Raw genomic sequence first — 13,427 nt, forward strand, 5'->3', positions numbered from 1 at the left:
TTATCCTGAAAATGTGACAACAGACTATTTTAATTTTCTTTTAGCAACAAACTACTGTATATTTCTTCTTTTAAATCCTCTCCATTAATTTAAATTTCAAATCCCCACACTTCTCTCTCCTAGTACCTCTTCCTGTACTTATTCTTTCTCACCTGTATGCCCATTCTCACCTACTCTGTTCTTTGTTCTCCTGTACTTTATATTCATGTCACCTTTCTCTTTTTCATACACACCCCCAAAGAAAGCTCTACAGCCAAAACACTGTTTCTCCTAGTTTTCAGCATGGAATTTCATCATTGCTTCTTACTAACATTTTAGCCAATAAACATATCAAATTTGTTGCAATATTGGACCACATATATTGGTGATTTAAGATGTTTTATTATATTCTTGCTTTAACCACAATATTTTTTTTTAGATTTTAAGATGCTGCTTTATAGTTCAAATACGATTAATCAAGATAAGGGTTTAATTATCCATTGTTGTGTTTTTGCATAGACATCTGAACAAATGTGTTCAGAAGTGGTACTGTATATTTGTGCTTAACTCTGTAGTGCTCAGGTCATATGGTAAAATGACGAGAGAATATATTTACATGTGACATTTTACTGAAAAAGTGCTGGAGTGTTTATTCTCATGAAACATCCTTCGCCTTGAGAACTGCTACAGTTCTGCCTTACAAGACTTGCACCAGTCCATTAAGGGTTCATGCTCAGTTTCTAATGCACCCTGGCTTCATACCCAAGTCAACAAAAAAAATATTTTTGCACATTTTTTCTGCCAAGTGATTATATTTTGAAACAACTGTTCCATTCATTAACATACACACCGGTGTGTGGTCACATTTAGTATCTCCTTGTGTAAATCATACAACACTATAAATGAGCTACATGCACTGAATGACCCTCTTGTCTGTAAGCATTCTTATGTTTTTTTTTTTATTTTTCAATAATATCTGATATAAATCATCCGTTTTGGAAGATATAACTTCAGAAATACAATTTCACATATTCTTAAAAATCTGGATTTTACCCTTTTTTATCAGTCTATAGTAAAAATGAATAATGAATGAATAGTATCACAGGTCTTAAAATATAATCACACATTGTGATTTTAATGTAGGTACCATAGAACTTTATTTCACTGTAAGGCAAATTGAATGATAAGAGCAAAATTACATTGTCGTACAAAAATTGATGATTTTGCTTTGGGAGTAGGTTTTCATTTGATCTTCATTTTTCAGTTTTTGACAACCAGTTACTTGTCCTGATTTGGCCATCTTCAAAGACCAAATCATCAGGAAATATGTACTTCTACAATAACTCAAATACACAGGCTAACATTCATGTTTTGTTTTTTGCTTGCTTTTATTGAGAATGCATCTGTTGTATTTGTATTAGGAATCCAATCACTAACTTTATAAGATAAGATCACTTTATTGGCCATATACGATTTCTTTTATATGTTCTTTTCACATACCCCCAACTCCATGAGAGACACAGACAGAGAGAGAAGCTTGGGGTCACAGCGCAGGGTTAGCCATTTATACAGCTCAGGGGCCCAACGGAGTAGGATTCCTCTGCCGGCCAGGATATGAACTAACAACCTTCCAGCACCTTCCACAGACACAGATCCTTAGCCACAGAGCAACTGCACCGGACTGCACTGCCCCTTGTTACTTGTTTTGTTTCTGTGCATTATCAGTATGAAATCTGAAAAAAAGTTGCTAGAATCTACTAACTGCTGAACTGTATCGTCATCTCTCTTTGTTAATCCTGTCATAGAAACTCTAAGAAGCAGCTCTTCTCCTGAATTGATAAATGGCATCCTTTTTTTAACTACAGCTCATGTTTGAACTATCGTTTACCATTTCCAGTCTTAACAAGAGTGTGAGTTAATTGAGCACCCCCCTTTTTAATTCATTTGCCTTTCGCTTTTTAAATACTCATACAGTATGTATGATGAAAGTGCCAAAGCCTGACAAGCAGGCATTCAAATTAAATTTCTGACACCTATTTTTAGCCAATATCTTGCTCCACGGGAGCATAACATTTCCCAGCTGCTCAATTTTAAAATTTGCTGCAGAGATGGGCCTTTGCTTTTCTGTACATCTTGTAAACCTTCCTTTCAGAGTATGTTAATTCTTGCCTGCTCAAGAAAGTGTCACCATCCATCCAGCCATTTTCTAACCACTTTATCCAATATAGAGTTGTGGGGGAGCTGGAATTTTCTCTGGCAAGCAATAGGCACGAGGCAGGGTGCACCTTGGGCAGGACACCAGTCCATCACGGGACACACAGACAGACATACACATACTTGCACGTCTGTTCAGTTTTCTCTGGAGCCAATTAACATACTAGTATGTCTTTGGACTGTGGGAGGAAACTAGCACTCAGAGGAAACCCACATGGACAGCCAATGCTATCCACTACACCATCAGGCCACCCCCATATACTGTTATTATAACCAAATTAGAATCATGGTTGTTCAATAAAAGGGAGTGCTGTACATCTACTAATATTCTTTAGCTAACTCAAAGTTTCCTAGATGAGTTATAAATGTGTATATTGATGCTGTTGTGGACTTCTTGCCAGCTCTATTAAAGTTTAAAGGGCAATATAAAAAAATAGTTATGTGTTTTATAACTCTTGTTCTACTTGCAAAATATTATTTTCTTGTTGAAGTTTCTAAGAATTTGTAAATATCTGCCATGAGAATTATTATCTAGTACATTACTACTCAGAGAAAACAGTACTTGTCATCTCTGTTAAAGTGAGCATCACAGTCCAGGTAAGAGCAAAGCAGATGTGTTGAGTACAAATACACTTGTAGTTCTCAAGATTTCATTAGCATACAGTACATTAACTCTTTACTAATTATAATGTGGAAGTCTATGTATTAAAAATGCAACACAGTCTATAAAATAACATATGCGAACAGACTAATGCAGTTTTTTTCTATATGCAACCTCTTTGACCCTTAAATATTCTGCAAAGAAAATCTAGGCATTACATTTTAAATATCATTTTTCTAATTTGGTGCTGTCAACACAAAGGTTCCTCACATGATACTAGATGTGTATGTAATGAATGTGATGGGTGACTACATCCCTCTAAAAGCTTTCTCATAAGAACATAAGTATGTAAGAGAGGTTACAAATGAGAGGAGGGCATTAGGACCATCTTGACCAATTGGCACTCAGTAACTAATTGATTAAGAAGCTAATCCAGAAAGAATCCTTGGTTTCAGATCCTTAAACAAGGCAGAGCACATTGTTCCATACTCTTATACTCCAAAGTGAGTAATAACACGAAAATGAGACCTTTCTTTAAGGTCTCATTTTATGTTATTAATGCTACTATCAATGCTGTTATCAATTATAAATATATTTATAATATCAACAAACCACAATTTAGTACTCATAAAACATATTTTTTACAGTTTTTTTTTACGTTTCACATTCTGTCAGTATGCCAATCAACTTTAAATATAAAAATATAACACCAGTGTTACATGATATCACAGTATATTTGAATATCACACAATTACTATTATATCTTCAATATTTTCTGTTCCATTCAGATCTACAAAGATATTGTTTATATGTGTACTTAGAATTTATCATTTGTTTTTGCATTACTGCATTTATGTTTTGAGTCACCTGCAGATGGAGTATATGCAACCGCTCCATGGCTTAATAACATGAAGATACTGTACATGTAGTTTTATTGTGGTGGTACTGTACATTTCAGTTTGTAAAAAAATACTTATTTTTTTAATATTTCAACAGTTTGAGAAATGATAAACATGAGTAATGCAGATATAAGTCTGTAGTACCCAAACAGATGGACTTTTGACAACTTGTGGATATAAAGATTAATGGAATTCAATTTCATGTACCATCCAAGAAACTGCAGTAAAACAAAAAAAAAAGGTTTCATGTCACAAAAACACTGAAACTTTAAAGAAAGTTTGTCATTTAAGATTTTTACGTATTGCTTCCAGATAAAAAGTTTTTGTTTAATTTTATTAAGATACATAGCAGATTTTTTTAGTTTGCTGAGTTTAAACTCTAAAGTAACTTAAAAACATTTTTTCCTTTATTTACATTTAATTTAATTTCAGAATGATGTAGGAGGTCTAAGAAGCTTGACCAACAAATGGACAACATTCCTTAAAGCTAGATTGGTCTGCTCCATCCCTGGGCTGGATGGTGTTGATACCCACTTCGATGAACTCCGTAAGTGACTGTCGTGATCCCGAATAGTGTTTTAAGCAGGCCGATTGAACCATAACATAATTTTCTTTTTTGTATTTGTTTTTAGAGGATATTTTTCTGCTATCAACAAGAGATTACAGAAATCCTGTTGTTTACGGAGTGTTCACAACAACCAGGTACACAGTCACATTGCTTTTCATTCACAGCAGCACAGGCTACTCACAGAACTACTGCACCTTCTTTTTCAAGTTTTTTGTGATTTATGATTGACTAATGCAGTCACCTGTTGTTAAAATGATTCCTTTTGTCTTGAATGGTAAGATTTGTTATTGTAGGTATGAAGTAACTGATAAATACCAGGGACTATGACTACTGTTTTCAGTGCCTGTTATTTATTTAAAACCAATATCTTCTCAGTTCAATATTTAAGGGCTCTGCAGTCTGTGTGTACAGCATGGCTGACATCCGTGCTGTCTTCAATGGACCATATGCCCACAAAGAGGGGCCTGACCATAGATGGACAGAGTATGAGGGGAGAATACCCTATCCTCGGCCTGGGACTGTAAGTACAATCTTGCAATTGCTATTTTCAACATCCTGAAGTTTGACACAACAAAAAAAAAACATTAATCTTACTGTAAACACAATCATATAAATGAAAATTAAACCTAAAATAATTATATGTTAAATATGTTTCAAGGTGCCTCTAGAATTCAAATCCAAAAGGAAAACAAAGGTGTGTTGCACCTTCTGTTCAATAAAAACAAAATAACGCTGTTGGTATAATTCTCAGGTTCTTTACTTCAGATGAGATGTTAAACTGAGGCTATTGTGGTTGAAAGTAGGGGTGTTAACATGAGTGTCCCAGCTAAATTCAACCATGATTTTGTGTAATCTGGCCTATCTAAACTCTTTTTCCTAATTCAAATCTAATGTGTACTAGGGCTTTTAGTCAGTATGGCTATCATGTGTAAACTATGCAGGAGATTACTGCATACTTGTAATGTGACTGTAATGCATTTGCAAACATGACAATAATCCTTTAAAATACTTTTAAAGGGTAGGGATGGAGTTTTGTTCATTTCCTACCTCCCTAGTTCTCTAGATTATTTTGAGCAAAAATCTGAAGGCCCTTCATTACTCAAGGGCTAGCATTACCCTAATTTTAAAGAGTATTTCCTTAATTGATCAATTACTTCCGATGATTTTTTCAAATCTTTAAACAAGTTGATGTAGGATGGACCATAACTAACCGCACTGAGGCTCTTTGGAGTCAGGGTTGGAGATATAATAGAACAATTAATTTGTTGCCCCTTTAAAATTACAACCACCACATTGTTGCATGGAAGTAAATGGCTTATCTTACTAATGAATTTTAAAAACCTGACCCTTTGAAACTCAGCATGAAATAAAGTTATCCAATGAAAGGTATTTGTTGTAAGTACAGTAGTAGATCATCTCAACGTGTGGCCCCTAAAATCTGCTCAGTTACACTATTTAAAAAAACAACCAGATCTTTATTTCCTACATTTCCTGCTAATTATCTAGAACTCATTGCTATCAAGTAGTACAATTGTTTAATAAAGTGGTCTAAGGAGTCATAGTAGTCCTGAAATAGGTGGTGTTAGATGATGCAACAAGAGATGTTTATATTGCAATTAATCCACAGGTCAGGAAGTTTTTAATATATATATACAATGTCTGTATAATCAGTTTTATATAGTTACATTTCATATATAATTTCATATATTTATCAATCACACATGAAATTAATACCCAGCTAACTCTATTCTTTAAATATTACATACAGCTTGTTTAACTGTAGTTGCAGTTTTATATTTGAACACTAGAGGGAAACATTTACATATGTTTTAAAATGTGTTACACATTCATGATGATGGGCCTATAAGCACTGTATTGAAAATCTTTGTTAATGTTCTGTATCTGTAAATGACCTTAACATAAAAATTCAAGAATTTTATAAGTCGGTATCTATGAACGTTTGATAAAAGAACAGTGGCTGTATGAAAGCTCTTATTTAGCTATTACCATAGCAGTAAGATTAACCCAATGCCTGGTTTGGGAAGAGTACATACAGTATAGGTCACTTTTTGTATTAAAAATAGTCTTCCTTTGATGAATTAAACTGTACATATCGTACAAAAAAATTAGCTATGTTTACATGGCAACACTTTAAATTTTTTCCAAAATTGTTCTTTTTTAAATTTTATTTTCCACCTTCTTTGTTCTGATTTTCAAAAATTAAAATTAACTGTATGCTCTTAACTATAACTTTTTAAAGTTATAGGTTTGTTTTGTCCTTTGCTTGTTCGTTATGTTATTGATAATGTCACTTCTTATATGTTTAAACTAACTAGTACAGTAAATGTTTTATGTATTTTATAGAACTTATGTATTGAATTATAATTATAATTTAAATTATATTCCCCTCTGTTTTACAGTGTCCAAGCAAGACATATGATCCACTTATCAAATCAACAAAGGACTTTCCTGATGATGTCATCAGCTTCATTAAATACCATCCCATGATGTACAAACCTGTATATCCTATTACTGGAGAACCCGTATTCACAAGGATTAATGTGGACTACAGGCTGACCCAGATTGTTGTGGATCGCGTTGTAGCAGAAGATGGACAGTATTCTGTTATGTTTTTGGGGACAGGCAAGAAATATTGTACATTTATTTTAACAAAAAATTGTTTTTGTAATCTGAGGAATGCATTAGTGGAATAATATATGTACAGTTTATTTATTTAGTTCAGACTTGTAGTGTACACAGGACTCAAAGGAATTTAGATATTTACTTAATGTAATTTCAGAGTTTTGTATCACACTCTTGGAATTTCTCCAGTATTGTTTGGAAAATCCTGAGGTGTGTTAGCACATTTCTGTCAGCAGATGGTGATGTATCCTATCAAATAAGTGGTAGGGAAAAAACTAAGATTGGTTTCTGACCTTTATGGTTTTAAACCTTATGTATCTTCCTTTAATGTTTATCAGCTTATTATTTTGGTGGAAGCTAAAATATATTTAATTAAAAGCGGATATCATCTCATTGTTGAAGTGTAGCAGTATCCCGTTATGCTGTAGTGCACTATTTTAACAAGTCACTCATGTTTTCAACACTCTTGGCAAATACTCTAATGAGGAGAAAAGGGAATACCAACTTTGGGCTGTTGTCAGCAAAGCCCTTTTGTCATGAAATGAAAACATATGTTCATGCAATTGTTCATTTTACCAGCTTCCTTTTTGATGTTCTGTTTTTTAGCCCAGGAAACCAGACCAAATATTTTTATTCAGTATTTGGCAAGACTGATGTTGTTTATATATATATATTTTATATGAGTTAAAATATGCTAGTGGTGGTATTTTTAAAAATGTAATATTCAGAAGAATATGGCATATAACATATTCATGATACATAATATTTTGATTATTAACATTTTTTATTTATTCAAAAGTTGCCGGTTGCATGTCCCTGAAATTCAAATGTTGGAAATACACACTCTTCAATACTCACTCTGTTGTCATTTAAAAAAAATCAAAATGTTGACTAAGGTAATAAAGCTAACCTTTATGGAACCTATTTTTATGGAACCTATCACCTATTATTTTTACATTACAGAAATGCTTTTTACATATGTCTGAAACATGTAAAGTCAGACTCTGGATTCAAATATATATTTTAGGCAGAGCTCTGTGCACTCTAACCACACAGACCAAGAGACCAACCTGCTATAACAAAAGATCACAGTCACAGTGGTCAGAGATACAATACAACCTTAAAAAATTAGTTGCAGTACACACAGTGCGCTAGTTATATAATGCCAGGAGCACTGGTGCCTGAAAGAAGGTCTTAATGAACTAGCCTATTATCCTGCAGATATGTTTACTTCTTAGTCTGGTAAATAATATTTCTCCATTTTCTGTTTCTTAGATGTGGGGACTGTGCTAAAAGTGGTAAGCATAACACAGGAGAACTGGGTTACGGAAGAGGTGGTGCTGGAAGAGCTGCAGGTGTTTGAGGTAAGAAGGGAAGCACAAAGGCTTAAACTGGCAGAATTAAATTAGTCAGCAACAAAAAAAACAATAATTTTAAACGGGGCCATCACAGCATTATATAACACCAAATACCTTTTTTCAGGGCAGGAAACACAGGCAAGAACAGGCTTATTCAGGAGATGAGCAAATCTATCAAGACTTGACAGATATATAAGCAAGACGTTGTCTGAAAATTACTGGAATCTCCGGAAAGCTTTGACTCTCTACCTGGAAACGACACAGTGCTTGACATTTACATTCATAAAAAATGTAACCAGAAGCTCTCTTGCCACCAATTGGCAGATCAAACAGAACTAAAGTATTAATACCCTATCTAAATACAGAACAAATATTCCCATAACAGCTCACGCCAGCTCAGTAGAGTGAAACTAATCAACGCCTTGCCTTTCTACAGAGAAGCTATTGAAAGAGGCACATTTTGCAGGAGACCTTTCAGTGTCAGTATCTGAAACTATATTCTCTTTATCCTTTCCATATCCCTGCCTTTGGATCAGTATACTTGTACCTTATCTGCTTTCCAGCTGGATTTAATTTAGTTTGTATGAAGAAAAAGGAATAATAACAAAATAGAGTTCTGATGAGCAGAGAAACCCCCCCTGGTGACGTTATGTATTGTGGGATAGTCATTAATCAGAAATGCTATTCCTTTATCCCTTTTGAAAATAGAAAAAAGAAAACAGGATTCCAAGGAAAATAAATTGTAGCTTGACATTGGAAGCATTTTTAATTCTTCTGTTGGGGTTAATATTAAAAATAAAATGAAATGTAATAGTATTATATGGTAGTGGATTCCCAAATAATGTGCACTTTCTCACATCCATAGATCTTTCACTGCTCTTTTGTGTTATTCACTCAATGTAGGTTCCTTCACCAATTCTGACGATGGAGATATCCTCCAAACAGGTATGCAGTGAGTTCTTTTTACTTTATATCTATGTCTTTTTATGAGAAATGTGAAAATGCCAGGACTGCCATGCTCTAAGTTGTAACTTTCAGAAGACATTGATATAAAAATGCTCATTTGTAACTGATCTTAGGCTGTACCAGTATGGAACTGTGACACCTGAGCCGGAAAAACATTCTCACTTCTGTCAAAAGAGCAGCGGGATGGGTGTTTATATAAATCTCACAGGATGAAAAGCCTCCCCACACATAGAACTCTCCTGGATGAAGAAGTTCAGTGAAAGGTCAGGGTCAGTTGGAGATACAATGTTAATACAATTGAGAATCCCAAAAACTTAATGTGCAACACTAATACTTAAGGGCTAGAGGATGTGCTAATAGCCTAAAAAACTGGCTTTTATTTTTATCACATAGTAGGATATATTGAATATACTATCCTGTGCATAAAGAGTGAGCAAAGAAATGAATATATAACAATGTACTAGCGAATTACAAATAAATTGAAAGGTACAATAGGGAAGGCATTCTTCCAGTTAACCCTATCTTAACAGTTTCCTTATTACTTAAATTGTTATCTGCTATGTTAATATGTTTTTAAACTGGACAGTGATTCACATAACACAGATTTATCTGTCATAATATAAGTGCATTTATTTCTGAAATCTATGAGTAGCTGGGCTGCGATTCAGGAGTCGTGCTAGGATATGTATTGGATAGACGAGAGTACATTGACTAAATCATATAATGTTTATTCTGTTTGTATTTTTTTCATCTTTAATTTGGAGTCATTCATTGTTTTTTTCCATTCTTGGAACTTCCAATTGTAAATCATCTCAGTTCATTGCTACAACCTTTGAACCAAGACAAGGCAAACAGGTCTTACACAAATACTTGCAGGTACCCAGGGGAGTCACTGTTATGAGGCAAATCATGATACTCTGGCCAATTTGTATCCAGCTTACCCAGAACACAGCATGTTGTACATTGCAGCTTGCACAATCCTGGTCACTGTTGTTAAATGACAAAATCCAGCTGGAGAGATTTTGGAGTGTAGGGCTCAACCTGTGGTCTGAATGACTGCTAAAGTATGTAACCCTTGAACAACTAAAAGCCAGATTCAAAGAAAATATATAAATAAAGGGATTTAAGACAATTCAGTGATCTTGGTACATTATCACATTGTATTATTAATTTTAATTATTATACATTATTAATTTAAATAATAATGCATAGTATACAATGGCAGGTCTTTGAAGGAAACCCATAGTGTAAGCTTCCCTAAGTCTGATCCTCATGACCCGATTTGCTTGTGGGTTTTGTTCCAGCTGTGCTTTCAGGTACCGTACTTACTGTACACTGAGCTCTTAAATGAACCAGTAACTTGCTAATTGGACCATAAAATGACTTTGAGCTCCGAAATTATAGGCAACGTCAAGTTGCTTGTAAATATTCATGTACCTGTAACTATTTAGGTCCTTAAAATGATTTGAAAAATGCTGTCTCTGAGGGCTGAGCTGGAATTAGAGCCAGAAGACAGTTGGATTTTTAACCAGCTCAGCAATGGTGTGTCTAAATCTCTGTGGGGCTATCATAAATCAAAACAGAGAACAAAGGCAGACTTTATTACAGTATGTCTGGTAAGATTCTTGTAATACTAATATTCTCAGGTCACAGAAATCTGTTTTTCCACCTTTGTTTATGCATGGAACCATTTCAAGAAGGTCATTGCACTGCATATGTCTAATGACATTTTGTTTTGTTATTTTTAGCAACAGTTATATATTGGTTCCAGAGATGGCCTTGTACAAGTATCTCTGCACAGATGTAACATTTATGGAAAGGTCTGTGCTGAGTGCTGTCTTGCAAGGGATCCCTACTGTGCATGGGATGGATATTCCTGTTCAAGATATGTCCCAGCACCTAAAAGGTGAAGAGTCAGACCGCCTCATTAAGAAAAAAAGAAAATTGTCAGTGACTCGAATCATGTTACTCCCTAATTTCAGTTTCGCTATCAGTTCATTATTCCTTCAAAGAACAGGATGGTAAACAGAGCCCCTGAAGCTTGCATTTGAATTGGATGTAAATTATCTATTTTTGTAGTGTAGCCAGATGTAAATTGTCAGTTTTTGAATTATTTTTGTTTGAAGATCTTCAGAAATCGTGTAATGTTACACCAGTAGATTGATGTTTCTGGGACTGAAGCTTTCTGTTTCACTCTATGTTACTGACATTCCCTTTGGCCACTCTTCTAGGCTTTAAGGTTTTATTTCTGTGTTCTCAGTAGAGCATGTGAGGAGGAGATTTAATCTGATGAAAATGAGAGGTTCTCCTTTTAATGAATCGTGTACAAGAGAAACAGAATATATCAAATAACAATATCTTAATGTTTTGTTTTACAAGGATTCAAATTTACTACGTCGTACATTGTTTACATACTTTTTAGACATATGTAGGAATATTTCCTGGGGGTTCAATAACAGTTTAAAACAATAAAACATGTACTAACACTTTCAGAGCTCTTAACATTCCTGCTCTATATCTTACAAGCCTATGCTCAGGAAACCTAACCTAAAAAGAGGAAATTCTGCAGTTTAACAAATATTCTGAATTGAACAGAATTTAAGAGAAAAAAATACAATTAAAATATTAAAACAACACAATTATGACACTGATAAGACCATTATTTAGTTACTTTGTTTTATTTCAAAAACAGTAAAACAACATCCCCTTCAATATGTGCAGAGAATTTAAAAAGATCGAATGGCAGTGCCTTATCTGTCAAAATCTCCAAATCTATAAAACTTGAAATGTACAAAATGAAAAGAAATAAATAACTTTGACTCTTGCAGACCACAGAAATAGAAAAAAAATTGTGAATCTATTGCAGCCCATTTATATTAAACATATTAAGAAGCAAGACATGTTATGTGAATGAGGAAGAAGATTTAATAATCTGACAGTAGTGTCTCTGGTATTGCTTCTGCAGACGGGCCAGAAGGCAAGACATAAAACATGGCGATCCTTCAAGCCAGTGTTGGGATCTAGAGGACAGTAAGTATTTTTGTTGGCCCTTAAAAAAACTTAAAGGTAAATAATGAAGGTAATTTGTCTATGGCATTGCACTGAATTGCATATTATGTACAGTAAAAGGATAAAATAGTAATATTTGCATTACTGACATTTCATTTTTACCTTGTTTAACAAATAAGGCCCCAACAAAAAGAACACATCTGTTATGCATTCGTCATTAGTTTAAAAGACAGGATGTTCTATGTATCGAAACAGCTATTTGTGTAAAATACTGAATATGATTTTTTCCCCCTAGCTATGGGTAATCAGTATGCTGAAGAAAAGCTCATGTTTGGCGTTGAACATAACTCAACCTTCCTGGAATGCATCCCAAAGTCTCAGCAGGCATACATCAGGTGGTTTCTGCAAAGGTCTGGGACTGACCATCGGGAAGAGGTAAGATCGCTTTTCACCCTTCAGTTAAATTAAACATTTTTCTTCTTAAGTTGTGCACACAGCAGTCAAAAACATAAAACCATATCGTGGCAAGGGTCACTTTTAACTACCTTAGTTCTATTATAAAATTCTGTTTAAATTAGTAGTTGGGTCTTGGTTTTGGTTTTCTGTCCTAAAGCATTGCATGTATTTGGATATTTTTCTGTGAACAAGTACTGTTTTTGTAAGCTCTTTCATGGAATGTGTGTGTGTGGTCTCTTTTGTGGTCTCCCATTTTTGACACATTTTATTTGCAGCACTATTAGTTCCTGTAACCTGCCAAGCCATAGCACTGAAATAGTGGTTACAGAAGAGCAGAACTGGAGAAGTGCAGGACAGTGGCACAAGCAAGTTTGCACTCACCTCTGCAATGGTCCACTTGCATAATAAAATACAGCACAAATAGTTTTTCTTAGTATTCCAGGCAAGCAAAGTGTATGTTAAAAGTCAATATCATTTTTGCAATATTTGTGGCACTCAGACCTAACTTTTCCCAGTGGCAATTGTAATATTGGAGATGTAGGCGAGAGATCCTCGTTTCTGTTTTTTTAAGAAAACTTTATATGCGTTATACAGTACCGTGGGCAATGACCGATTTGTATACTATTGAACTACAAGCACAGTGAAATAGTATAACTCTGAGGTGTCTGAGGTGTTCCCATGTACTTCACACCAGTGCATTTAACTTCCTCTATGAATGCCTGAAAGATTGACCT

At 34.4% G+C, this 13,427-nt stretch overlaps 1 protein-coding gene across 1 annotated transcript in view; it reads left to right on the plus strand.

Moving 5' to 3' along the window:
* Nucleotides 1-13,427, plus strand: part of sema3d (sema domain, immunoglobulin domain (Ig), short basic domain, secreted, (semaphorin) 3D) — a 68,530-nt gene that overhangs the window by 44,612 nt on the left and 10,491 nt on the right. The window contains exons 9-17 of the mRNA XM_088923931.1: nucleotides 4,126-4,240; nucleotides 4,326-4,395; nucleotides 4,637-4,781; nucleotides 6,682-6,904; nucleotides 8,180-8,268; nucleotides 9,166-9,207; nucleotides 10,977-11,134; nucleotides 12,194-12,258; nucleotides 12,533-12,672. Coding sequence (XP_088780057.1) covers nucleotides 4,126-4,240; nucleotides 4,326-4,395; nucleotides 4,637-4,781; nucleotides 6,682-6,904; nucleotides 8,180-8,268; nucleotides 9,166-9,207; nucleotides 10,977-11,134; nucleotides 12,194-12,258; nucleotides 12,533-12,672 — 1,047 coding nt within the window. The remainder of the gene's footprint in view (nucleotides 1-4,125; nucleotides 4,241-4,325; nucleotides 4,396-4,636; nucleotides 4,782-6,681; nucleotides 6,905-8,179; nucleotides 8,269-9,165; nucleotides 9,208-10,976; nucleotides 11,135-12,193; nucleotides 12,259-12,532; nucleotides 12,673-13,427) is intronic.

This window comes from Atractosteus spatula, chromosome 8, assembly GCF_055471065.1.
Source record: "Atractosteus spatula isolate fAtrSpa1 chromosome 8, fAtrSpa1.hap1, whole genome shotgun sequence".
Taxonomy (NCBI): domain Eukaryota; kingdom Metazoa; phylum Chordata; class Actinopteri; order Semionotiformes; family Lepisosteidae; genus Atractosteus; species Atractosteus spatula.